Source organism: Heterodontus francisci, chromosome 23 (genome assembly GCF_036365525.1).
Source record: "Heterodontus francisci isolate sHetFra1 chromosome 23, sHetFra1.hap1, whole genome shotgun sequence".
Taxonomy (NCBI): Eukaryota; Metazoa; Chordata; class Chondrichthyes; order Heterodontiformes; family Heterodontidae; genus Heterodontus; species Heterodontus francisci.
Window position 1 is genome coordinate 14,452,273 of NC_090393.1, and position 27,489 is coordinate 14,479,761.

Consider the following 27,489-nt stretch of genomic DNA (forward strand, 5'->3'; position numbering starts at 1 on the left):
CTGTTCAACCCAAATGTATTTTTGGTGAATTTGAGGAGGCTTTTCCCCACGTTGAGCTGCAAAGATCCATTTTCAGGGGAACACAGCTGGGTTGCAATACATTTAGAGGGTGCGCTGGGTCTGGAATGTCAGTAATTTCTATACTGGATTCGAAAGGACAGAGGAGCATCATTCTCTGCGTAGAGCACTGGAAAGATTCTGGCTGTTTGCAGGAATCTCACTATTCTGCCTCTTCCATGGGTTTATTCATATGGAAACTTCGTATTCCCTCGTGTCCTGAAATCAAGCAGAGGATTAAAGACAGAGCAATAAGATTGTTTTTCTTTATCTGCCTCAGTCATGATGACAAAAGAGTTAAACCAATCTCAAACCGTCAAGGTAACCACCATTAAAGTAACTAGCAAAAGAACATGAGGCGTGATGAGGAGAATCTTTTTTCAATGCAGCAAGGTTTTACGATGTGGAATGCACTGCCTGAAAGGGTGGTAGAAGCAGATTCAATTGTAACTATCTAAGGGAATACTTGTAGGGGACAAATTTGCAGGGCTATGAGGGAAAGGAAAGGGAATGGGACATAATGGAAAGCTCTTTCAAAGAGCCAGTACAGGCACAATGAATTGAATGGCTTCTGTGATTCTAAGTTATCAATGAAGGACATCTTACTGTGTTGTCATGTTTTGGCCTTTACAGGTACTGAAGCCGAACATTGAAGCAGGGCCGTGACAATGTTTGGAAGTGAAAGCTAGTCTCAGTAATGGTGTCATGAAACTATCAATTGTCGTAAAAACCCATCTGGTTCAGTAATGCACTTTAGGGAAGGAAATCTGCCGCCCTTACCTGGTCTGGCCGACATGTGACTCCAGACCAACAGCAATGTGGTTGACTTTTAACTGCCCTCTGAAATGGCCTAGCAAGCCACTTAGTTGTCAGGGGCAATTGGGGATGTCCACATCCCATGAAATGAATAAAAAAAAAGTAATTGACCAAGTAGAATTCTTCATGTGTGAACCTAATCCCTGAGAGTTTGAGGGGCTATTCAATTTGAGGTCTATCATGATTGGCCACAATCCTGTTCCGCCAATGTCTGCTATGCATATGCTGTCCAGTGTGGCGGCTTCTACAGTGATCAGGAGCTGGAAATCTGGCTGATTTGTCCACCTGTCTCTAGTCCAGGAATACTATGTTCAATTGCTGTAGTTCTTCTGGCTGCCTCAACTAACTCAGAGCAGGGATTGCACTGGGACTTTGTTAGGCTTTACAATTTGGTACCAAACTACTTGCCACGACACTGGAAGAGTAAAAGTATTATGAATTCCATTCTCCAACATTGTCATCCTTCACCTCAATGAGCATAAAATTCTGTCCCCACCATCCCACCAAATAAAAATACATCAAATCTCATTTTAATTCCTAATGATATACTGGTGGACAAGTGAGCAAATGGTTCATATTTACAATACTGCCTCCTGAATGAATCTATGCTTCCATCTACTGCCTCCATAAAGTTGCTAGGAAGAACCTTTTGAGTTTTGCTTATCAACACATAACCAGATGCCATCATGCACCATGTAATGCCATCTTGGAACACAAGGACATAAATGTGCCATTCTTGTTGTTTCGCACCATTTCCACATTTGCACGACATTCAGTGACAATGGTTGCAATCGGCTTCTCCAGGACCAAGAAATGTTCTGCTATCTCTAACTGTTACCTCCCCCACACCTTTAAGAACATAGGCCCAGAGAGATGCCTAAACTAAACCCTCTTCTACACAAGTGAAAGAAAACCAGTAACGTACGCCTGTTTCATAGATGGGATTGTCGAAGGCAGTTTCCACGGTGATTTGACTGTATGGGTGAGAGGACATGAGAGGCAGGCGCAGGTTTGAGTGATATCGGCATCTGGAATAGAGAAACAGGGAGAAATATTGAATAAGAGACGATGGTAAACAATCGTATCCAAGGCTTTTGCTGACCTGTTAAGCACGAAGCTTTACCCACTTTTCAGGCTTCCCCAGGGTTCAAGGTACCACAGGCTGCACATAGATTGCCTCGCATGCTACCCATTGCTATCCTGGCATCTTTCTCAATAGAAAGAGGTTCTACTCCCTCAATATCCATCTGGTTTGTGAGAAAAGACAGAGTGGATCTGTGCCCAGTTTACTGGCAGCAGTTATGATGTACTCATCCTCCACCAGTGTTCTGTGCCACCTCTATTCCAACTAGGCCATCAGGTTACAGGCTGGCAAGGGCTACCCCTTCAGACTTGGCTCATGACTCCTGTCAAGTACCCAGGCACAACAAGAGCCATCCTGCCACAAGAAAGGCGATTGAACAAATCATCAATGTGCTCAAACAATGTTTCTGCTGCCCGGACTATTCGGCAGGAGCTTTGCAGTACAACCCTGACCGGTTATTTAGATTTGGGGTCATCTGTTGCACGTTGCATAACTTTGCCAACATGAAGGACCAGCATTTACCACCACCTGGGAAGCTAGAAATGCAGGAGGAGGCGAAGGAGGAGGGCAAGCAGGAACAATATTGACCATCTGTGTGCCTCGCTGCCAAAGCACTCGGAGAGCAGCTCATCCTTCATGTGAGCCGTCCCCTCCATCTCAATACACCAGCTGTTGTCGCTACCATCGTTGCTATCCCCATCCAATTCCCTTCCTTCAGTCCTGCCTTATGTGTCTTGCCCTTGCTTTTGTATGAATATAAATGCCAACACCAAAACCAGAACAAAAAATCAATGTCATCCAACAACTCAATTCTATCTGTAACTAATAGCTTTGTCTCAAACAGGCTCATGTGGAGATTGGAAAAATGTCATGGTGTTGTGAGAAAGGAGGAGTTAAGACATATTAGGGTTGAAATCCCACTGATGGGCTCACATGAAATTCACTTGTCTGCTATTTGGCCCATGCAGTTAGGGGCTTTGTTAAAATTTCATATGATCAGTCAACATATTCGCTATTAATATCCAACAGCACAATTTCAATCCAGTTGTTAGTATTATACAGAGTTACATCTAACCCATGCCATACCTTGTGCATACCTGATAACTGGCACAGACATCACAGATTAGAAAATCTGTCTCACCTTGTTTAGCACAAAGAAACACACATAGAGTTATAATTGTATCCAAAAAGGACAAGTAGATTATTAGTAAAATTAGGTGTAGTTAAAAGCTCTTTTGAAAAAAAAAATTCATTCTCGGGATGTGGGCATCACTGGCAAGGACAGTATTTATTACCCATCCCTAGTTGCCCTTGAGAAGGTGGTGGTGAGCTGCCTTCTTGAACCGCTGCAGTCCATGTGGTGAAGGTGCTTCCAAAGTGCTGTCAGGTTGAACGAATGGCAATTATATGTCCAAGTCGGGACAATGTGTGACATGGAGGGGAATTTGGAGGAGGTGATGGGGGCGGGGTTGGGTGGTGTGTGTGTTCCCATGTACCTGTTGCCCTTGTCCTTCTGTGTGGTGGAGGCCGTGGTTTTGAAAGGTGCTGCTGACAAAGCCTTGGTGAGTTTGCACTGTGCTAATCTACTGACAAGTACTACAGTATTCAAAGGAGTCCAAAGGATTATTGCTCGCTTACCTGGTGACGTAAATGTAGGCGCTTCCCAGCAGTATGGAGATGATGAGGATGGGAATGAATATCGCCAGAGCCATATTCCCACCTTCCATCGATGTCTCCACAGCTGTCTCTGCTACTGGAGGGGAAGCAACTGAGAAGTGACTTTATTATTGCAAAGCTCTCTCACTCACTTAACCATTTTCAATTCATCTCCTCCCTTTACCCTCTCAATTTTTCTCCCACCTTTCCCTGAAAGCACGGACTCCTGCTGGAGCATGGTTCTGTTGGGAGTTGTTCCCATGGCCTAGTACTTTGGGTAAGTGCCCATTCTTTGTGAGTGAGATATAGTGGGTATAACACTTCTCACTTAAAGGAAATGGTTTTGAAATTATTTTAGCAGTAATAATATATTTCCCTTGAGAATCCTTTGCTATTTTAACACAAAAGGGCTAATTTTAACTTTAGATGGTAGTACAAAATAAGTGTTAGCAGATAGGCCAGCCATTATACACCATGCCTGATTTTGCTTTTCATTGACTTCAAGGGAGAAGAATTTGGTAGAAGTATTATATCAGATACAAATAGCATATCGTTTTCCACCCTTGTATGGGTTCTGAGGGTGTATGTAGTCATAGAGTCATAGGGCTGGATTTTACCTTAGGCGAACCCACTTCCGCCTAGCCTGGGGATCCGTCCCTTATTTTATGGGTCCCCGGGCTTTAATTGCCCCGAGGCGGGACTTCCACCCGCTTGAAGGAGGAGGTACCGCCTCAGTGAGCTGCTGGCCAATCAGCGGGCCGGCAGCTCTTAGCCCTAGCAGTGCCAGAAGGAACGGTGGCCACTGCTGGGACTGCAGCCCAGCCGATGACATGGAGCCAGGAGTGAAGGTAAGTTGGGCATGCCTCACCAGGGCTATCGGTCGTGCCCTGGTGAGGCTAGGGTGGGCGTTTGGGGGGAGGGTGGGCGTCTTGGGTCCAGGGGTTGGGTTGGGAGGTGGGGGCGGCCCTCAATCAGGCATCCTGTGCCCGACAGCCATGGCACCGCCTCAGCGCGCGGAAAGGCCGGCAGCTATCGCTGGGCAGCCTTTCATGTCCCCAGCACGCCCGCTTGCCACGGGCAAAATACCCATGGAGGCGGGCGAGGGCCCTTAAGTGGCCGCTTAAGGGCCTTGAATGGCCTGGGGCAGGCAGGCCGTTCTCCACCCCCCGGCCCAACCGCCGTAAAGTTGGCCGGAAGCGGGAGCAGGGCGGGAAGGCCTCCCGGCGTCTCCCGCTTAATTTTACGTCGCTCCTATCCACCCCCATGCCACCATCCGACCCGCTGGGGCAGTGTAAAATTCAGCCCATAGTATCAATATAGCACAGAGGGAGGTCATTCAGCCCATCAAGTCCATGCCAGCTCTCTGTAGAGCAATCCAGTCAGTCCCATTTGCCTGCTTTATCTCCATAGCCTTGAAAATTTATTTCCTTCAAGTGGCCATTCAATTTTCTTTTGAAATCATTGATTGCCTCCACTTCCACCACCCTCGTAAGCAGCAAGTTCCAGGTCATTACCACACGCTGTGTAAAAAAGTTCCTCCTCACATTCCCTCTGAATCTCTTACTCAAAGCCTTGAATTTGTGCCCCCTAGTCTTTTTAGCATTAGCTATGGGAACAGCTTTTCTTTGTCTACTATATCTAAACCTATCATAATCTTGTACACCCCTGGCAAATCTCCCCCCAATCTCCTTTGCTCCAGGGAGAACAACTACAGCTTCTCCAAACTAACCTTGTAGCTAAAATCCCTCATCCCTGGAATCATTCTGGTAAATATCCTCTGCACCCTCTCAAGGACCCCCACATCTTTCCTGTAGTGTGGTGACCAAAACTGCATGCAATATTCTAGTTGTGGCCTAAACAGAGCATTATAAAGGTTCAGCATAACTTCTCTGCCTTTGTATTCAATACCTTGATTTACAAAGCCCAAGATCCCATATGCATTGCTAATTACTCTCTCAATAGGTCCTGCCACCTTCAAAGATCTATGGATGTGAACCCCCAGGTCCCTCTGTTCCAGGACACTCTGTGGAACTGTGTCATTAAATATACATTACCTCTCCCTATTCCTTAGGCCAAAAGGCATCACCTCATACTTCTCTGTATTAAATTCCATCTGCCACCTGTCCACCCATTCTGCTAGCCCAGGGTTGTCCAACCTTTTTGGGCGGAGGGTCACATTCTGATTTTATTGCTCGGCCCGGGGTTAAACTAACTGCCCTACAGATGCTAGTAATATCCTTACACCCTTTCTTGAATAAGGGTTTGCCACTTTCCAATCCTCTGACATCTCCCCTATATCTAGAGAAAATCAAAAGATTATGGCAAGCCCTTCTGCTATCTCCATCCCACTTCCTTTTTCAAGGTGAGATGCAAGACATCCGGACCAGGTGACTAATCCACTCTATGTATAGCCAGCCTTTCCAGTATATCTTTCCTATCAATTTTCACCCCATCCATTACCTCTGTCTTCTCCACTTCTACCGATGTTTTGTCAGCATCCTCTTCCTTTGTAAACACTGATACAATGCACTCATTATGCATTTTAGCCTTGCTCTGTACCTCTAATAGCCCCCACCCATTCTCTTACTACCCACTTACTATTTATATGCCAGTATAAGACTTTTGGGTTCCCTTTTATGTTAACTACCATTCTATTCTCTCTTTGCTGGTCTTATTTCCCTCTTCACTTCCCTTCTCAACTTATTGGGTGCAATTTTCTGCTGTCCCCCGCGGCAGGTTTTGAGGCCGGGAGAGCATAAAATCGGGTGGGATGGTGGCGGTGACGGACCGAAATTTAGTCCTGGGTGGGAAGGCCTGTGAACGACCTTCCCGCCCCGCTGCCAATTCAGGCCCTTAACTGGGCAATGAACCCCTAATTAAGGGCTTCTTCCCCCCTGCAGCCACAATTAGCCTTGCGGCGGGCAGCTCTGTTGCCGCATGGGAAGCCCGGCACGAGAAACCTGGCAAGAAATATAAAGGCAGATAGTACAAGTTTCTATAGATATAGAAAAGAGTTAACAAAGCAAGCATTGGTCCTATAGGAAGTGAGTCTGGGGAATTAATAATGGAAAATAAGGAGATGGTAGGTGAATTGAACAAGTATTTTGCATCGGTCTTCACTATACAAGCAACACCCCAGAAATAGCTATAAATCAGGAAATGGAAGGGAGGGAGGAACTCAAGAAAATTACAATCGCCAGGGAAGTGATACCGAGCAAATTGTTGGAGCTGCGGGCCGACCAGTCCCCGGGTCCTGATGGACTTCATCCTAGGGTCTTAAAAGAAGTGGCTAGTGAGATAGTTGATGCGTTGGTTCTTAATTTTCCAAAATTCTCTAGATTTGGGGAAGGTTCCATTAGATTGAAAAATAGCGAATGTAACTCCATTATTCAAAAAGGGAGGAAGACAGAAAGCAGGAAACTACAGGCCAGTTAGCTTAACATCCGTCATAGGGAAAATGTCAGAAGCTAGCTGGGCACTTAGAAAAATTCAAGGTAATCAGGCAGTGTCAATATGGTTTTATGAAAGGGAAATCATGTTTAACCAATTTATTAGAATTCTTTGAAGAACTAACATGTGCTGTGGATAAAGGGGAACCAGTGGATGTAGTGTACTTACATTTCCAGAAGGTATTTGATAAGGTGCCACATCAAAGGTTATTGCACAAAATAAAAGCTCATGGTGTAGTGGGTTACATATTGGCATGGACAGAAGATTGGCTAGCTAACAGGAAACAGAGAGTAGGCATAAATGGGTCATTTTCTGGTTGGCAAGATGTAATGAGTGGTGTGACACAGGGATCAGTGCTGGGGCCTCAACTTTTTACAATTTATAGAAATGACTTGGATGAAGGGACCGAAGGTATGGTTGCTAAATTTGCTGATGACACAAAGTTAGGTAGGAAAGTAAGTTGTGAAGAGAACATATGGAGGCTGCAAAGGGCTATAGATAGGTTAAGTGAGTGGGCAAAGATCTGGCAAATGGAGTATAATGTGGGAAAATGTCAAATTGTCCATTTTGGCAGGAAGAATAAAAATGAAGACTATTATCTAAATGGTGAGAGATTGCGGAGCCCTGAGATGCAGAGGGATCTGGGTATTTTAGTGCATGAATCGCAAAAGGTTAGTATGCAGGTACAGCAAGTAATTAGAAAAGCTAATAGAATGTTATCATTTATTGTGAGAGGAATTGAATACAAAAGTAGGGAGGATATGCTACAGTTATACAGGGCATTGGTGAGACCACACCTGGAGTACTGTGTACAGTGTTGGTCTCCTTATTTAAGGAAGGATGTAGATGCGTTGGAAGCAGTTCAGAGAAGGTTTACTAGACTAATACCTGGAATGGGCGGGTTGTCTTATGAGGAAAGGTTGGACGGACTAGGCTTGTATCCGTTGGAGTTTAGAAGAGTAAGAGGCAACTTGATTGAAACATATAAGATCCTGAGGGGTCTTGACAGGGTGAATGTAGAAAGGATGTTTCCTTTCGTGGGAGAATCTAGAACTAGGGATCACTGTTTAAAAATAAGGGGCCGCCCACTTAAGACAGAGATGAGGAGAAATTTTTTCTTTCAGAGAGTCGTGAGTCTTAGGAATTCTCTTCCTCAAAAGGCAGTGAAAGCCGAGTTTTTCAATATTTTTAAGGCAGAGGTAGATAGATTCATCATAAGCAAGGAGGTGAAAGGTTATCGGGGTAAGCGGGAATGTGGAGTTGAGGTTACAATCAGATCAGCCATGATCTTGTTGAATGACAAAGCAAGCTTGAGGAGCCGAGTGGCTTACTCCTGCTTATAATTCATATGTTCGTATGTATGTTCGTTTTTTTTTTGTTTCATCATGCTCCCTATCTCCCTCGTAATTCCAAGGAGCCCTGGCTTTTGTTCCGCTATCTTTCGTCATTGTTGGAATGAACCTAGCCTGCACCTGAAACATCTCCTCCTTAAACTCACCCATTGCTCTGTGACAGTTTTTCCTGTCAGTCTTTGGTTCCCCAGTACCCTGACTAGATGTCTTCTCATCCCATTGAAGTTAGTCCTCTTCCAGTTTAGAAGTTCTACTTTAGATTGTTCCTTGCTCTTCTCCATTACTAATCTAAACCTTATGATACGATGATTACTCTTACCCAAGTGTTCCCCCACAGACACTTGGTCCACTTGGCCCACCTCATTTCCCAGCACCAGATCCAGCATTGCCTCCTTGCTAGTTGGCCGAGAACATACTCGGTCAGGGATGTTCCTCTGAACACACTTCATAAATTCCTCCACTCCTTTCCCTTTACTCTAACATTATCCCAATCGATATTTGGCTGATTAAAGTCCAAAATCACCATTCTATAATTATTGCACACCTCTGTGATTTCCCTGCAGATTTGCTCCTGTATCGCTCTGTCACTCTTTGGAGGCTTATAGAATACCCTCAGTAACGTGATCATACCCTTTTTGCTTCTCAACTCTAACCAAATGGATTTTGTCCGTGCCCCCTCAAGGACATCCTCTCTTCCAACAATGTCTTCCCTAATCAGTACTGCCACCCACCTACCTTTTTTCCTTCCCTATCTGTTCTGAACACTTTGTATTTGTGAATAATAAGTGCCCAGTCCTCACCATTTTTAAACCATGTTTCCGTTAATGCCACTACCTGATACTCCCAGATGGCTATTTGTGCTTGTAGATTGCCAACCTTGTTCAGCACACCTTGTGCATTTATATACATGTATTCATAACCTGTCTATGCATTCCTCATAGTCCTTCTTAGTCAGCTGCCATCTAATATGGTACAACATCCTTCTCTAGTACTATCCAGTACTCTCATTCCTTTATGCACCTTATTCCTCTTTTCTACTTCTATCTGCTGGTTTCCATCCCCCTGCCATTACCCCAAATAGAGTCAATGCAGGGTAGATATGGACGTTCCTTGGCAATGCTCAGCAGAACACCCAGAAATGTATTTACCCAATAAACCATCAGGCAAATTCTAACTGAACCATGCTCCAACTTGCCTTTCCTGGTTTCCATTATGCCTGTTGACCACTGACTGCCAATGCTGAGCAATATTACTGTCCTGTTTGCATTGTGGCCTGTAATCTAGGTCAGCATACACATCCACATCTGAGTTCTGCTGCCTTGCTTAGACATCAGCTCCTCAGCGTGGCATTTGAGCTGGTATAACTGTTTTGCGTGAAAGAGGAAGAAGTGATGGTGTGGAAGGGAGAGTTACTGCCCACATGGGTGTGAGTCCACAGCATGAAACGGCTCACACATCAGAACAAAATGGACAGGCTCACTGTTGAAGTCCACAAGGGTGGTGTAGGGAACAAAATAAATGCTCTCACTGATGCAGAAGGAGGTGTGATTCTGGGGTTGGCAATAAGTCAGGTAGTTAGGTACGTTTGAAAGATTATTACTCTGCATCTAGCCTATACTATATCAGACCTGGGAGAACTAGATCAGACAGTGTAGATGGAACTTTACAACTAACCCATGCTATATCTGATCTGGGAGTCGTTTCATAGGACAGCGTAAATGGTGTTTTACTCTACATTCAAAGCCTGTTACATCCGACCTCGGAGAGTTTGGTGGGACAGGCTAGATGATGCTATATTCTACATCCAATCCATGCTATATCTGACCTATGAGAGTTTGAAAGGACAGCATAAATGGAACTTTACATCCAGCCCATGCTATGTCTGATCTTTGAGAATTTGATAGGACAGTATAGATGGTGATTTACTCTATATCTAACCCATGCTGTACCTGGCCTGCAAGTTAGTAATATAGAGGAAAATGTATTCTGCATTGAACACATGCTGTTCCTGACCTGGAAGTGATTGATGAGACATTGTAGAGAGAGTTTTACTCTGTGTCCAACCCACACTAAGTGACCTGCGAGAATTTGATTTGATAGTATTGAGGGAACTTTACTCTGCATCCGATAGAGCTATACCTGGCATGGGAGAGCTTAATGCTAGTACTGGGTGGCAAAAATGAAAGAAAAATCTATTCCCCATGACTCAGAAATTATTCCACAAAATATGCAGGCCAAAACATTTTTCAAAAAATCTTCCAGGAACAGCTTAAAAAATAATGTTATTGTAGTTTTTACAATTTAATCGTAATCACTAAAGCTACATTAATGCTCAGCCAGTTAATTACCCTTCTTGTAATCAGCCCACAGTGACAATTAAAGCCCTGTTATCAACTTACCTTCCAACGAGTGTTCAAAGCCATACTGAGCAGCTGAAAATAAAAAACAAGAAATAGTTTTCTTTTTTAAATGAAAATCCCTGAATAGGTTGTGTAATTCTTTTTAAGGATACTAGCTCACCAGGCCAATCCCGTAAGTAGATGTTACAGCACAACATCATGCAATTAAGACTATTTGCTGCCTAAATACCTCAGTTTTACTTAACAAAACCCAATCAAGGTGCCTGAGTAGATCTGAGCAAAAACAAATCACTTGTCCTACCATGGATGATTGTAAATTGTGTTGCTGAAAGTTTAGTGGCCCACACTCAAAGTGGCTCAGTTGGTAGCACTCTTGTATCTGAGACCAGAAGTTGTAGGTTTAAGTCCCACTCTGGAGACTTGAGTGTAGAAAATCTAGGCTGACACTCCAGTGCAAAACTGAGGGAAGTTGTACTGCTGGAGGTGCTATCTTCTGGATGAGACATTAAACTGAGGCTCCATTTGCTCTCTTAAGTTGGGATAAAAGATCCCCTGGCACTATTTCAAAGAAGAGCAGGGGAGTTAGCCAGTGTTCTGGCTACTATTTAACCCTCAGTCAACATCACTAAAACTGATTACCTGGTCATTATCATATTCCTGTTTGTGGGAGCTTGCTGTTCACAAATTGCTGTTGTATTTCCTGTATTACAACAGTGATTACACTTCTAAATTACTGCATTGGCTGTAAAGCACTTTGGGACATCTTGAGGTTGTGAAAGGTGATATATAAATGCAAGTCTTTCTTTCTGTGTGCCACACATACATCCCTCGATTGTCCCCACACCCCTACATTTTTTCACTTTCTTGAAAGCTTTTCCTAATCGGGCTGTGTTTCCTTCGACTGTAGCAGCACTGTGATACCTCACCTAAGTCACTATGCTTCACACGAGAGTCTGGTCAGTGAATAATGGCAGGCTTTTCGGCTGTGGGGTGCAGTGATACACTATCAGCATTTATGGATGTTCACTTAGTTCCATGCTTCATTTCAGTAGCTAACATTTTTTTGTCCTTGACAAGTGGACAACACTTTCAATGCAGTATCTATTGTCCATCCCTAATTGCCCTGAGGGCATTGAGTCAAGTATATAATGTGGGACTGGAGTCAACATAGGCCAGATTAGGTAGGGCTGGTAGGCCAATAGCATGACTGCTAGTCTACTGTAATATAAAAAGAAAATACTGGAAACACTCAACAGGTCAGGCAGCATCAGAGGCCTTACACCATCATCCCTTTTGTCATTTTATCACTCCTGCCTTCCACCCCATCACGGACCTTCCCCTTTGTTCTTTCCTTTCTTCCCCTCCCTCCTCCCCCTTTTCCCAGGCTTATAAAATGTTAAATCACTGACTTCTTCTGAAAGGTCATTGACTTAAAATGTTTAGATTAGAGATACAGCACTGAAACAGGCCCTTCGGCCCACCGAGTCTGTGCCAAACATCAACCACCCATTTATACTAATCCTACACTAATCCCATATTCCTACCAAACATCCCCACCTGTCCCTATATTTCCCTACCACCTACCTATACTAGTGACAATTTATAATGGCCAATTTACCTATCAACCTGCAAGTCTTTTGGCTTGTGGGAGGAAACCGGAGCACCCGGAGAAAACCCACGCAGACACAGGGAGAACTTGCAAACTCCACACAGGCAGTACCCGGAATCGAACCCGGGTCCCTGGAGCTGTGAGGCTGCGGTGCTAACCACTGCGCCACTGTGCCGCCCTGTTTCTCTCTCCACAGATGCTGTGTGAGTGTTTCCAGCATTGTCTGTTTTTATTTCAGATCTCCAGCACCTGCAGTATTTTGCTTTTGCACTAGTCTACTGAACCCTGGAATTTATAGTTAGTGGGGCATCAATTAGACAACTGATTGGAGATGAGCGGCCCTAGCGAGGAAGACTGAAGGTAAAGCTTGCTAACAAGGCTGAACTGCTAAGTGATGTTGACTTTAATGTTTTCAAAGCATGAAAAAGTTATTTCTTTTTCATTTCAATTTTGGATTGCAAAGAATCTAAAATAAGAGCATTATTTGGAGTCCTCACTCGGTGCTCATGGAGCCACACTTTCTAGCTAGTGTTACTGGATAGTGATCATGAGTGTGAACCTCAGTGGTCTCTTTTTCTATCCTGGCTGAGGTTAATTTTGGTCACCCACTATTGTCCTGATACTGAAGAATTGATAGCAATAGAAAATAATCAGAGTGTGTAAAGACATCTTGCACTGTAAGTAAATCTCTATAGAATAGCCATCATACCATGTTTTGGGCAATAGAGTTCCCAATAATCTGCTATTTTACTGATTGTAAATACTTGATTCATAACTATTTCTGTCAGTGACTCCCAAACCTTTCCAAACATACAGAAAAAAAAACCCAACTCCAATTATGTGGAATGATTAATCGAAAATGATGGAGCTGAAGACTTTGATCTTGCTAATATTTTCAGGGCTGGGCAGCAATCCATTTCAACATTGTCAGGTTACACCCAGCTAGGACATGAACGAAGAGCGAGTTGAATATATCTGTACTATTAAAGATAAAATAATGAATGCTGTGGTTGGTTGTAGGACAGAGAGAGATGAGTTGACTGGTTCTTTTTTTTTCAAAATTGAGAAACCTGGCTGAAGTGCAAAGGTCATTTGGTACAGAAAAGAGAAAGAAATGAGATCCAGATCCAGATCCAGATCCAGATCCAGATCCAGATCCAGATCCAGATCCAGATCTCCTTCAGTCCTCTATCGGATGTTTCACTGATCCTTGCTTCCATTGCTAAATAGTCAGGGGATGCTTCACCACTGTGCATTGCACAATTGCACAATTTCTCTCTGAACTCTTCTCTCTTATTAACTTCCTTCGCCTTCAAAATCCTCCTCAAAAACCTTTTCTTTGTTGGTCTCTTCAGTCACCTCCCTAACTCCTTTTCTCCTTTCCTGCTTGGTGTCTAAATGCCAGACCATCCTCATATTTGAAGCACCTCGTAACATTCCACTATGTTAGGTGCACAATATAATTATAAGTTGGTTGTTTAACAGTGCAATTCATTGGAGTTTCTAAAATCCTGGACAACCCCCTGATATAGTTTCCAGGGATGGAGGGTTGGTGGGTTAAGAGGGAGAAATTGTGCTCCCAGAAAACTCACACAATAAATCCAGTATATTTATCACCTGCATGGTCTTTCATACTTGTAGTATACTTATGGTTTATTATCAGCAATATTACCGAAGGAATGTTAGCTATAACTGTGGCTTAATTTACAAAAGCATGTTCTGTTGCACTTTCAGTGTAATTATTTGTTTTAATATGTCATTGGCTTATGTTCAAAGCTGTTATTAGTTTTCACCTTTTTGTGAGATGAGCCAGCTATTTATGAAAGATTTCTTTTGCTTTGTTCTATGTCGTCATGTAAGATATATCTAAAAAAAATCTCATTGTTTTTGAGGCTGAACTACTTCCACATTTAGTGTCCTTGTCCCTGTAGGTAGCTGCAAAAATATTGACTGGGGCTCAAAACTAATGCTTCCTTTCACTCCTGATGCTTTCACTGATCTCCTTTGAGGTTCTGCTGCAGGCCCTTCAAAATTGGCCAAGTTGGTGGATTTCCCCCCTCCAGATCGGCGAGCTGATTTTTAAGGAACACAGAACACTTTTAAGGTAGCTTAGCAAATTGATGTGCTGCCCACACCGACTCCTTCTTTTTATGGGCACATTGCAAAGCCCACCCATTGCCCAGCCGAAAAGCACTCAAACTTAACCCTTCCCCACCTCCCCCCCACCCAATCCACTGCCCAAGCCTTATTTTACACTATACCATACAAATCTCTTGATCTATTGTCAATTCTCTGTGCAAAGCTTGGACTCTGGAAGTTACAGACAAATCTCCCAATCCAACTGCTCCATTGCTCTGGCTACACCGGGCAGTTGGGAGTTTTGCCACCAATACTGGGGATCCGGTGCCAGCACAGAAACCTCTGAGGGTCATATGTCATGAGGCCTTACCTCTACATAAAGGCAGTGGCCCGCTCCAGTGAGATGGTTGAGCTATGATGCATCTGATGGTGACCTCCCCAACCAGCTCGAACCCTTCATAACACATAAAGGTCAACGTCTCTCCCGGCAGATACAACCGCTTATACAGAATCTGGTAACCATTTTCTGGTAGTCCAGGGTTCTCGCATGCTACGGACTCCTCAGCTGGAACAAAAAGGGATAAAATATTTCAGATGGTTGGCAAAGGGATATCAGAAGCAAGAGGGACAAGTCAGAAATAAAGAAAGACTTTCAGTTATATAGCGTCTTTCATGACGCAGGACACTTCAAAGCACTTTACAGTTAATGAATGAAATTTTGAAGTGTAGTCACTGTTATAATGTAGGAAACATGGCAGCCAATTTGCGCATAGCAAGCTCCCACAAACAGCAATGTGATAATGACCAGACAATCTGTTTTTTAGTGATGTTGGTTGAGGGATAAATATTGCCCAGGACACTCAGGAGAACTCGCTTGCTCTTCTTCAAATAGTGCAGTATGATCTTTTACATTCACCTGAGAGGGCAGCTGGAGTCTTGGTTTAATGTCTCACCCAAAATACAGACTGTATTTCTCACCTGCATCTGCAATGCCTCCCCATTTTGGAACTGGTATTCGTCTTTACAAAGTGCAATTGTCCTAAAGATAAAATTCCATCCACAATTTTTCATTTTGATTTTCCCAGTGATGTTTGGGTCCAGAGAAGGGCCCTGAAATTCTGCTGGAGTGTCTCCTGGTCTCCTACCATTATTCCAATGGAAGAGCGGTAGTGGAAATCCCAAAGAAAGGGCAGGGACCCAACCAAACTGGTCTATGCTGGATCTCCACCAGTATCATTTTGGGCAGTTCTGCTGGTTGGAATTACAATGGGAGAAGGTTGCACACTTGCATGGACAAACACTGCAAGTACCGAGCTGCTAATGTGAATTATGCTCATGGTTCCCAAGGACTCAGTTGGTAAAGCGACAACACTAGTGATGAGCTGAGCTGTATGGACGACGCTTGATTGGCCATCTGAGCTAATTTAACCTATCTCAGGGTTTGCAACATAATCTTACAAACTGGTGGGCATGGACTCTGGAGAGAAAGAAATTAACCTGCGTTCCCATTCTTCTCTCCTGCCCTTTGTTCATCGTTTATGTGGATAAGACAAGTTTGGATTTGGCTCCAATGCTCCTGACCACACAGGGACACCCAGTTGGGGAAGGTATTGGAGGGTGCCCGGTGTCTGAGAAACTTCAAGATGGTCAGTGTTCCAAAAGAGGAATAGAGGAAGGGAGATTATTTAAAGTCGAGGGTCACGTGATCAAAGCTACTCATTGGGCAGCTGCTTCCTAGTCCTTTGGAACCAAATGAAATTTGTGCGTATTGTAGCCTTATCTCCTGTCCTTCAGTCAAGCCGAGAGCGCAAGGTTGCTCAATTTACCCCTTAGTTCCATCAGTGGCAGGTAACTTCCAGTACCTCATTCACATGTCCATATTTCAGATGTGGGCCCTGATGTGTCAGCAGGATATCTCGACTGTGGACCATCTTATTCCCTCATAATGTCCATGCAGGTTGGGGGGGGGGGGGTGGTGGCGCGGGTAGTGGGTGGTGTGGGGGGTGGTTGGAAACATAGGGCAAAGCCTGCCCAATTTTCCCATCTCAACCAAGAGGCTGAGGCTAGTTGAAGAGGGTCTATCATGACACTGGCTGGAATTAGCTATCTGAACGCAGACTAGGAATTAAATCCAAGGCCCGCCTAATCTTTCAGAGATCCCTTCTGTATGATCACCCTCACTTGTATCTAGAGTCTGTCCTCTCAGGTGGATGTTAAAGATCCCACAGCACTGTTGAACAGTATATTATAATGGGGGATTTTAATTATCCTAATATAAACTGGGATAGTAATAGTGTAAAGGGCAGAGAGGGAGAAGAGTTTATGAAGTATGTTCAGGAGAATTTTCTCGATCAGTATGTTTCTGGCCTAACAAGGAAGGAGGCATTGCTCGATCTGATTTTGGGGAATAAGGTAGGTCAAGTGGATCAAGTGTCACTAGGGGAACATTTAGGGGACAGTGATTATAGCATCATAAATAAAACAAAGAGCAATCAACAGTAAAAATAATTAATTGGGCTGAGAACGGATCTGGTCCAGGTAAGTTGGAATCAAAGATTGGCAGACAAAACTGTAACAGAACCATTGGTTGCCTATAAAGAGCAGATAGGTCGGGTGCAGTCGAGGTACATTTCCACAAGGGGGTAAAGAATTGAGAACCAGGCTGAATATAGAAGGTTCCGAAGGGAAGTGAAAAAAGAAATGAGAAGCAAAGAGAGAGTATGAAAAGAGACTGGCAGCTAACTTAAAAGGGAAGGGCACACAAATAGTAAAAAGATGGTAAAAGGAGGAGTCGGGATGATTAGGGACCAAAAATGGAATTTACGCATGGAGGCAGAGGGCATGGCTGTGGTCCTAATTGAGTACTTTGCATGTGTCTTTACCAAGGAAGAAGTTGCTGCCAGAGTCATAGTGAAAGAGGAGGTAGTTGAGACACTGGATAGGCTAAAAATTGTTTAAGAGGAGGTATTAGATAGGCTGGCTGTACTTAAAGTTGATAAGTCACCAGGACCAGATCAGACGCATCCAAGGATATTGAGGGAAGTTAAGGATGGAAATTGCGGAGGCATTGGCCATAATTTTCCAATCCTCCTCAGATACAGGAGTGATGCCAGAGGACTGGAGAATTGCAAATGTTACACCCTTGTTCAAAAGAGGGTGTAAGGATAAATCCAGCAACTATAGGCTAGTTTAACTTCGGTTGTGGGAAAGCTTTTTAGAAATGATAAGCCAGCACAAAATTAACAGTCACTTGGAAAAATGTGGATTCACTAAGGAAAGCCAGCAAGGATTTGTTAAGGGAAAATTGTGTTTAACTAACTTGCTTGAGGTTTTTTGATGAGGTAACAGAGAGGGTTGATGAGGGTAATGTGGTTGATGTGGTGAACATCAACTTACAAAAGGCGTTTGATAAAGTGCCACATAACAGGCTTGTCAGTAAAATTAAAGCCCATGGAATAAAAGGGACAGTGGCAGCATGGATATGAAGTTGGCTGAGTGACAGGAAACAGAGAGTAGTTGTGAATGGTTGTTTTTCGGACTTGGGGAAGGTATCCCGTGGGGTACCCAAGGAGTCAGTGTTAGGACCACTGCTTTTCCTGATATATATTAATGACCTAGACTTGGGTGTACAGGACACAATTTCAAAATTTACAGATGACACAAAATTTGGAAGTATTGTGGACTGTGAAGAGGATAATGATAGACTTCAAGAGGACGTAGACAGACTGGTGGAATGGGTAGACAAGTTGCAGACGAAATTTAATGCAGAGAAGTGTGAAGTGATACATTTTGGTGGGAAAAGCATGGAGAGGCAATAAAAATTAAAGGGTACAATTCTAAAGTGAGTACAGGAGCAGAGGGACCTGGGGGTATATGTGCACAAATTGTTGAAGATGGCAGAGCAGATTGAGAAAGTGGTTAATAAGGCATTTATAAGTAGAGGCATAGAGCACAAAAGCAAGGAAGTTATAGTAAACCATTAGAAAACACTGGTTCAGCCTCAACTGGAGTATTGTGTCTGATTCTGGGCATGATGCTTTAGGAAGGATGTGAAGGCATTAGAGAGGGTGCAGAAAACATTTTCGAGAATGGTTCCAGGGATGAGGGACTTCAGTTATGTGGATAGGTTGGAGAAGCTGGGGTTATTCTCCTTAGAGAAGGTTGAGAGGAGATTTGATAGACGTGTTTAAAATCATGACGGTGCTGGATAGAGTAGATAGGGAGAAACTGTTCCCATTGGTGGAAGGGTCGAGAATCAGAGGTCACCAAAGGTGACATGAGAAAAACCTTTTGTATACAGTGAGTGGTTAGGATCTGGAATGCACTGCCTGAGGGTGTGGTGGAGGCAGATTCAATTGCGGCATTCAAAAGGGAATTAGATAATTATTCGAATAGAAAATAAAATGCAGGGCTACAGGGAAAAGGGGGACGAGTTAGACTAGCTGAGTTGCTCTTGCAGAGAACCAGCACTGACACCATGGGCTGAATGGCCTCCTTCTGTGCTGTAACCATTCTATGATTCTATGATTTCGAAAAAGAGCAGGGGAGTTATTCCCTATGCCCTGGTCAATATTTATCCCTCAACCAACATCACCAAAGCAGGTTATCTGGTCAATGTCTCATTACTGTTTGTGGGAGCTTGCTGTGTGCAAATTGGCTGATGCATTTCCTACAACAGTGACTACACTTCAAAAGTACTTCTGTGGTTGCAAGTTGATTTGGGATTCCCTGAAGTCATGAAAGGCACCATATAAATGCAAGTCTTTCTTATTCCTAGCTGTCTCAACTTGGCTAGCACATCCCCAGCAATAGCTTCTCCTTCTGCCTGAAATGGTTACCTCAGTTCCCAATCCATGGCCCCTTAATTTTCCTTAGTGACTCGTAACTCCATCCTTCTCCCTATCCATTTGCTGAGGCTGAACCAGAAGTTGTGCAACCTTGGTGTTCTATTTGACCCTGAGCTGTGCCACACACCCATTATGCTATCCATCGCCAAGACCACTTATTCTCAACATCACTTGTCCCTACCTCAGCACATACTGATGAACCGTTACTCAAGCTTTTGTTACCTCCAGACCACTACTCCAATGGCACCCTCACTAGCTTCAAGCACATCGGCCTATATGCACTCGAATTCATCCAAAACTCTGTTGTTCACATCCCATCCCACACGAAGCTCTACTCACCCACATGGGAGACGGTGGTGTAGTGGTATCGTCACTGGACTAGTAACCTAGAGACCCAGGGTATTTCTCTGGGGACATGGGTTTGAATCCCACCACAGCAGAAGGTGGAATTTGAATTCAATTAATAAAATCTGGAATAAAAAGCTAGTCTAATGATGGCCATGAAACCATTGTCGATTGTTGTAAAAACCCATCTGGTTCACTAATGCCCTTTAGGGAATGAAATCTGCTGTCCGTACCTGGTCTGGCCTACATGTGACTCCAGACCCACAGCAATGTGGTTGACTCTTAAATACCCTCTGAAATGGCCGAGCAAGCCACTCAGTTGTACCTACCACTACGCAGTCAATAAAACAGAATGAAACCAGACAGACCATCCGGCATCGACCTAGGCACCTGAAACGACAATGGCAAACCCAGCCCTGTCGACCCTGCAAAATCTTCCTTACTAACATCTGGGGGCTTCTGCCAAAGTTGGGAGAGCTGTCCCACAGACTAGTCAAGCAACAGCCTAACATAGTCATACTCACCGAATCATACATTACAGACAATATCCCAGACACTGCCATCACCATCCCCGGCTATACCACTATCCCACTGGCAGGGCAGAGGTGGTGGCACAGTGGTATACAGTCGGGATGGAGTTGCCCTGGAGTCCTCAACATCAACTCCAGACCCCATGAAGTCTCATGGCATCAGGTCAAACATGGGCAAGGAAACCTCCTGCTGATTACCACCTACCGCCCTCCCTCAGCTGATGAATCAGTACTCCTCCATGTTGATCACCACTTGGAGGAAGCACTGAGGGTGGCGAGGGCGCAGAATGTACTCTAATTGGGGGATTTCAATGTCCATCACCAAGAGTGGCTCGGTAGCAGCACTACTGACCGAGCTGGCCGAGTCCTAAAGGACATAGCTGCTAGACTGCATCTGCGTCAGGTGGTGAGGGAACCAAAAAGAGGGAAAAACGTACTTGACCTCGTACTCACCACAATGCCTGCCACAGATGCATCTGTCCATGACAGTATTGGTAGGAGTGACCACCACACAGTTGTTGTGGAGACGAAGTCCCGCCTTCACATTGAGGATACCTTCCATCGTGTTGTGTGGCACTACCATTGTGCTAAATGGCATAGATTTCGAACTGATCTAGCAATGCAAAACTGGGCAATCCCATAACCAATGGATCAGATCTAAGCTCTGCAGTCATGCCACATCCAGCCGTGAACGGTGGTGGATAATTAACCAACTAACTGGAGGAGGTGGCTCCACAATGGTGGGGGAGCCCAGCACATCAGTGCGAAAGATAAGGCTGAAGCATTTGCAACAATCTTCAGCCAGAAGTGCCAAGTAGATGATCCACCTCTGCCTCTTTCTGAGGTCCCCAGCATCACAGGTGCCAGATTACAGCCAATTCGATTCACTCCACATGAGATCAAGAAATGACTGAAGGCACTGGATACTCCAAAGGCTATGGGCTCTGACAATATTCCGGCAATAATACTGAAGACCTGTGCTCCAGAACTTGCAGCGCCCCTAGCCAAGCTGTTCCAGTACAGCTACAACACTGGCATCTACCCGGCAATGTGGAAAATTGCCCAGGTATATCCTGTACACAAAAAGCAGGACAAGTCCAACCCGGCCAATTATCGCCCCATCAGTCTACTCTCAATCATCAGTAAAGTGATGAAAGGTGTCATCGACAGTGCCATCAAGCGGCACTTGCTTAGCAATAATCTGCTCAGTGACGCTCAGTTTGGGTTACGACAGAGCCACTCAGCTCCTGACCTCATTACAGCCTTGGTTCAAACATGGACAAAAGAACTGAACTCAAGAGTGACTGCCCTTGACATCAAGGCATCATTTGACCGAGTATGGCATCAAGGAGCCCTAGCAAAACTGAAGTCAATGGGAATCAGGGGGAAAATTCTTTGTTGGTTGGAGTCATACCTAGCACAAAGGAAGATGCTTGTGGTTGTTGGAGCTCAATCATCTCAGCTGCATGAGTTCCTCAGGGTAGTGTCCTAGACCCAACCATCTTCAGCTGCTTCATCAATGACCTTCCTTCAATCAGAAGGTCAGAAGTGGGGATGTTCGCTGATGATTGCACAATGTTCAGCACCATTTGCGACTCCTCGAATACTGAAGCAGTCCGTGTAGAAATGCAGCAAGACCTGGACAATATCCAGCTTGGGCTGATAAGTGGCAAGTAACATTCGCACCACACAAATGCCAGGCAATGACCATCTCCAACAAGAGAGAATCTAAACATCTCCCCTTGACATTTGACAGCATTACAATCGCTGAATCCCCGACTATCAACATCCTAGGGGCTACCATTGACCATAAACTGTACTGGAGTAGCCATATAAATACCGTGGCTACAAGAGCAGATCAGAGGCTAGGAATCCTGTGGCGAGTAACTCACCTCCTGACTCCCCAAAGCCTGTCCACAATCTACAAGGCACAAGTCAGGAGTGTGATGGAATACTCTCCACTTGCCTGGATGGGTGCAGCTCCAACAACACTCAAGAAGATCAACACCATGCAGCACAAAGCAGCCCACTTAATTGGCACCCCATCCACAAACATTCACTCCCTCCACCACTGACGCACAGTGGCAGCAGTGTGTACCATCTACAAGATGCACTGCAGCAACACACCGAGGCTCCTTCGACAGCACCTTCCAAACTGCGACCTCTACCAACCAGAAGGACAAGGGCAGAAAATGTATGGGACGTCACCAACTGCAAGTTTCCCTCCAAGTCACACACCATCCTGACTTGGAACTATATCACCGTTCCTTCACTGTCGCTGGGTCAAAATCCTGGAACTCCCTTCCTAACAGCACAGTGGGTGTACATACCCCACATGGACTGCAGCGGTTCAAGAATGCAGCTCACCACCACCTTCTCAAGGGCAATTCGGGATGGGCAATAAATGCTGGCCTGGCCAGTGACACCCACATCCCATGAATGAATAAAAAAAAAGTACCAATCTCCATTGGCTTTCAATTCCCCAATACATCAGAATTCTCATTCCTTCTCTCAGTCCATCCATGGCTTCACTCCATCCTATGCCTGTAGCCTCCTCCAGCCCTCTGTCCCAGCCTGTGACCTTGTGTTCTATGATTCTGGCCTCCAGTACATACTCCCCCACTCCATCCCGCCACTGCTCCACCTTTGTTGCCTCGGCTCTAACCCTGTGCCTAAACCCCTCCGCTTTGCTCTTTTCTCTCCCCTCCCTTAAAGGGCTGTTCAAAACCGTGGGACACTTACTATCTTATGGGTGCTTTGTAAATACAACCAGCTGTTGTATTGCTCAGCACTGCACTGGGTAGTCCCTTTAACACCAGGCATTGTGAAAGCTGGCTCTCTTAAGTTCTAGGCAAACACCGTTAGATGTCCCTTTAAAACAAGGCTATTTTCTTCCGATTTATAATCTTGTTCATTCACGTGCTCGCTGTATATTTTCCCTCTTGCGTTTGAGGGATGCTGTGGTGACAGCAAGGTGAATAAGGCCACAGGCTCTCTCATGCCTGATGCCAACGTTTCGCACAATCAGTCACAAAGAATGACAGGATGTGACAGGAGTCTCATTTTCTTTCCTGCTCTCTAAGGTGCTGCCATCCGCTTCGCCATCTGGAGAAACAGGTCACAACTATGGAAGCTAAATCTGAATGACAGGCAGCCATGGGACTCCAAACCCACTGCCATCTGGCTGGCACGGCTGCCTTGTCAACACTTGGCATGATGGAGCGCATTAACTGGCATGAACAGTGGGTTGGAACAGTGACCTTTGGCCTCTGTACCTTTGTCCAGTTAAATGGCCTATACAGCGGCTTTAATCAAAGTGTGAGGGGGAAAGGGGTTTTGTGTAATTGAAGACTTGGCTTATGGTCGCAGAGATTGCGAAATGGCCTTGTCGTGACCGACTTCCACACTCTGATATTACACATTGGCATATGGCTCCTTTGATGTATAAAGCGGAGAAAGACTACACTCCAAAGGAAAAGTATTTTTAAAAGATAAATTCAGTAAGACCTGTGGATTTTGGGTCACGCTGGCATTTCTCTTCCCTGAATGATTCTATCATCGATGTTTCCCAGCATGGAGCAGTACGATAAACGTGCAGCCTATAATTTTCTGTCCAGGAGCTGCATCAGGTTATTTTCATTATTAGCAGTAGCATGGAGTTTGCAAAAACAACTTGCGTTGATACACAGCAGCTTAAAACGCAGTAAAATGTCCCAGGGCACTTTCACAGGGCTGTTATCAAACAAGATAAGATGCCCAGCCACATAAGGAGATGTTACGACAGGCGACCAAAAGCTTGATTAAAGAGGTTGCTTTTAAGAAGCATCTAAAAGGAGAAGAGAAAGGTGGAGAAATGGAGAGGTTTGGGAGGGAACTCTAGAGTTTCGGGCCTAGGCAGCTGAAAGCCCAGCCACAAATGGTGGAGCGGTGAAAACTCGGGGATGCGCAGGAGGCCAGAATTGGAGGAATGCAGATATCTCGGAGGGTTGTAGGGCTAGAGGAGGTTACAGAGATAGGGAGAGGTGGGGCTATGGGAGGATGGGAAGGACAAAGATGAGAATATTAACATTTTATATGTAAGTAGAAGTGATTCACAGCCACACAGTCAGAAACCCAATTAGTAATCCACTGGAGGTAAAGCATTTTGGAATGTCCCGAAGATGTTTTATAAATAAGAATTCTTCCTTTCTTGCATACAATGGCCAACTCTGCTATCCCACAGTCCCGGGTAGCCCAGGTCAGAGAATCAGGCCTACGTGGTTCCACCCCTATCTCAGCCTCTCCAGAACTTCCCTGTGAATGCCATTCAGCACTGGATCGAACAAAGGGCCATGGAACTAATCCTGCAGTTAACCAATTTTATGTGCTAACTTTATAAAACACAGGTGTGCTCATCTATTATTGAAGTGCTTCTGGCTGCATTTTCATCACTTAAGTCTTCCTTCTTCTCCATGTGCGTCATGGACATTTAAAACAAAAGTGCAAATCAGCGATTCATCAATTAAATGGTGGACATTGGAAATGCTAGTGACAGAGGGCGTTCTGTATCTCTAGCACGCATGTTTAATGGGGCACTCACTTACTTCACTGTTCACCCTGTGTTCGTTGACCTACATTGGCTCCTGGTCAAGCAAAGTCTTGATTTAAAAATTCTTATCCTTGTTTTCAAATCCCTCCATGGCCTCGCCCCTCCCTGTCTCTGTGATACCCTCCTGCCCCACAACCCTCCAAGATATCTGCGCTCCTCCAATTCTGGCCTCTTGTGCAAATCTGATTTTAATCACTCCACCATTGGTGGCTGTGCCTTCAGTTGCCTCGGAAATCCCTCTCTACATCTTTCCGCCTCTCTATCTCGTTTTCCTCCTTTAAGACGCTCCTTAAAAATTACCTCTTTGACCAAACTTTTGGTCATCTGACTGAATATGTCATTTTGTGGCTCGGTGTCATATTTTGTTTTATAATGCTCCTGTGAAGTGCCCTGGGACATTTTATTACTTTAAAGGTGCTATATAAATATAAGTTGTTGTTTAGTGAGTGAGAAGAGCTAAAAGAGTTGTGTCAGTTCTGTCAGATCATCATGTGTGAGCAAATGATTTCCTGTAAATCCAATAGGGAATTCAGGAGAAACTACTTTACCCAGAGAGTGGTGAGAATGTAGAGCTCACTAACATGTGGAGTGGGTCGAGGTGAATAGTATAGATACATTTAAGAGGAAGCCAGAGAAACACATGAAGGAGAAAGGGATGAAAGGATATGTTGATGGTATTAGATGAAGTGGGGTGGGAGTAAGCTCACGTGGAGCAGAAACACAAGCGTAGACTAGTTGGGCTAGATGGCCTGTTTCTGTGCTGTAATGTGTTTAGACACTATTGTATTGTATATTTGCCAAGCCCATTTTCTTGATTGAAGACAGTGCCCTTTTATGTGTGACTTGTCACCGCTGCTATAAAAAGATGATGCTTGAGATAAGCAAATGATAAGTAAAAGGTATTAAAATTGCTGAAGCACAAACAGCTTAATTAACCTCCGCTTCCATTTTTAAGGTTCAATTCCTTTGGATCGCCAGGAGATGGCAGCAGAAACCTTTTTATTGAAACACTCTGGGCCATTCTGTGGTAGGAAGGCGCAGACTTAATGAACAGTGACTGAAGCCGAGGCATTGCATTCATTTTAAACAGTGGTAACTCTACTAAAATTATCTATTGACTCTGCCCCTGCCTCAGCTCATCTGCTGCTGAAACCTTCGTAAATGCCTTTGTTGCCTCTGCACCTGATTTCCAATGCTCTCCTGGCTGGCCTCTCATCTCCCACCATCTGTAAACTTGAGATCACCCAAAACTCCGCTGCTCATATCCGAGTCCCATTCACCTCTTACCCCTGTGCTTACTGACCTACATAGGCTCTCGGTCGGCAATGCCGCGATTTTAAAATTCTCATCCTTGTTTTCAAATCCCTCCACGGCCTCGCCACTCCCTATCTCTGTAATCTCTTGCAGCCCCACAACCCTCCAAGATCTTTGCTCTCATCTAATTCTGGCCCCTTGAGCACCCCTGATTTTAATCGCTCCACCATTTGCGGTCATGCCTTCAGCTGTCGAGGCCCCGAGCTCTGGAATTCGCTCCCTAAACCCCAGCACCTCCCTCTCCTCCTTTAAGATGCTCCTTAAAATTTACCTCTGACCAAGCCTTTGGTCATCTGCCCTAATATCTCATGTTGCTCGGGGTCAAGTTTTGTTTGATAACACTCCAGTGAAACACCTTGGGACGTTTTATAATTAACATTAAAGGTGCTAGATAAATGCAAGTCATTGTTATTGCTCTTCTGCACACAAACCACAACCATTTAAAGCAGCAGGAAAGGACCATAAGAACCAATAAGCCTGAATCTTTTTGATCGCTCACCTACTCACCCTCTCCCAAATCTCCTCTCAATCTCCTGCTCTCCTTGTGCCCCCTCGTAAAACACAAAAAGAAAGACTTGCATTGATTCAGAGCTCTTCATGACCTCAGGATATCCCACAGCGTCAGTGAAGTACGATTTGAAGTGTAATCACTGTTGCACTGCAGGAAAAGGGCCAGCTAATTTGCACACAGCAAGCTCCCACAAATAGCAATGTAATGATGACCAGACAATCTGTTCATTAGCGCTGTTGGTTGAGGGATAAATATTGGCCTGGACAGCCGGGAGAACTCCCCTGGTTTTCTTTATAATAGTGTCATGGGATCTTTTACGTCCACCTGAGAGGACAGATGTGGCCTCGGTTTAATGTCATCCAAAAGATGGTGTCTCCAACAGTGCAGCACGCCCTCAGTACTGCACTGGAGTATCAGCCTAGATTTTGCGATCAAGTCTTTGGCAAATGATTGACTGAAAACAAGCTTTTGTAGCTCAGAGAAAGGCAATTTTTGTTGGGGGGTGGGGGGGGGAGGGTGGCGGGGGATGGGTAGCATGAGGTGGGGGGGGTGGGGGAGGGGGTATTTGATTGCTTCTCCAAGTGGACAGTGGGAGTCAGGAGTCAGGTAAAGGAAAAGAAATACTCTAAATTTATGTTTACCGCTTCCCCAGTAGCTCAGCCTCTGTTTATCTTTCTGCTTTCTCCTCCAAAAGTAGTTTAGTTGCTAATCCGACTTCCGATTGCATTGCAGCAGGAGGCTTGTAACAACTGTCAACATCTGGTGTCATCAAACCTTCTAGCTGAGCGCTATAACTCCAATTTGCCTGACGTGTGTCGTAAGCCAGGAAATGTTACTGCTTTTTTAATCTGTTTTCACCAAACAATGTATCACAGCAATGACATAGATTGA

The 27,489-nt window shown here is 44.6% G+C and overlaps 1 protein-coding gene across 1 annotated transcript in view; it reads right to left on the reverse strand.

Moving 5' to 3' along the window:
- Window positions 1-246: 246 nt before the first annotated feature.
- LOC137382900 (seizure 6-like protein) overlaps window positions 247-27,489 on the reverse strand; it is a 145,080-nt gene continuing 117,837 nt past the window's right edge. Inside the window, exons 13-17 of the mRNA XM_068055478.1 lie at window positions 14,834-15,028; window positions 10,815-10,847; window positions 3,596-3,710; window positions 1,799-1,901; window positions 247-276 (exon numbers count right to left, since the gene is read on the reverse strand). Of these exons, the coding sequence (XP_067911579.1) occupies window positions 247-276; window positions 1,799-1,901; window positions 3,596-3,710; window positions 10,815-10,847; window positions 14,834-15,028 (476 nt within the window). The remainder of the gene's footprint in view (window positions 277-1,798; window positions 1,902-3,595; window positions 3,711-10,814; window positions 10,848-14,833; window positions 15,029-27,489) is intronic.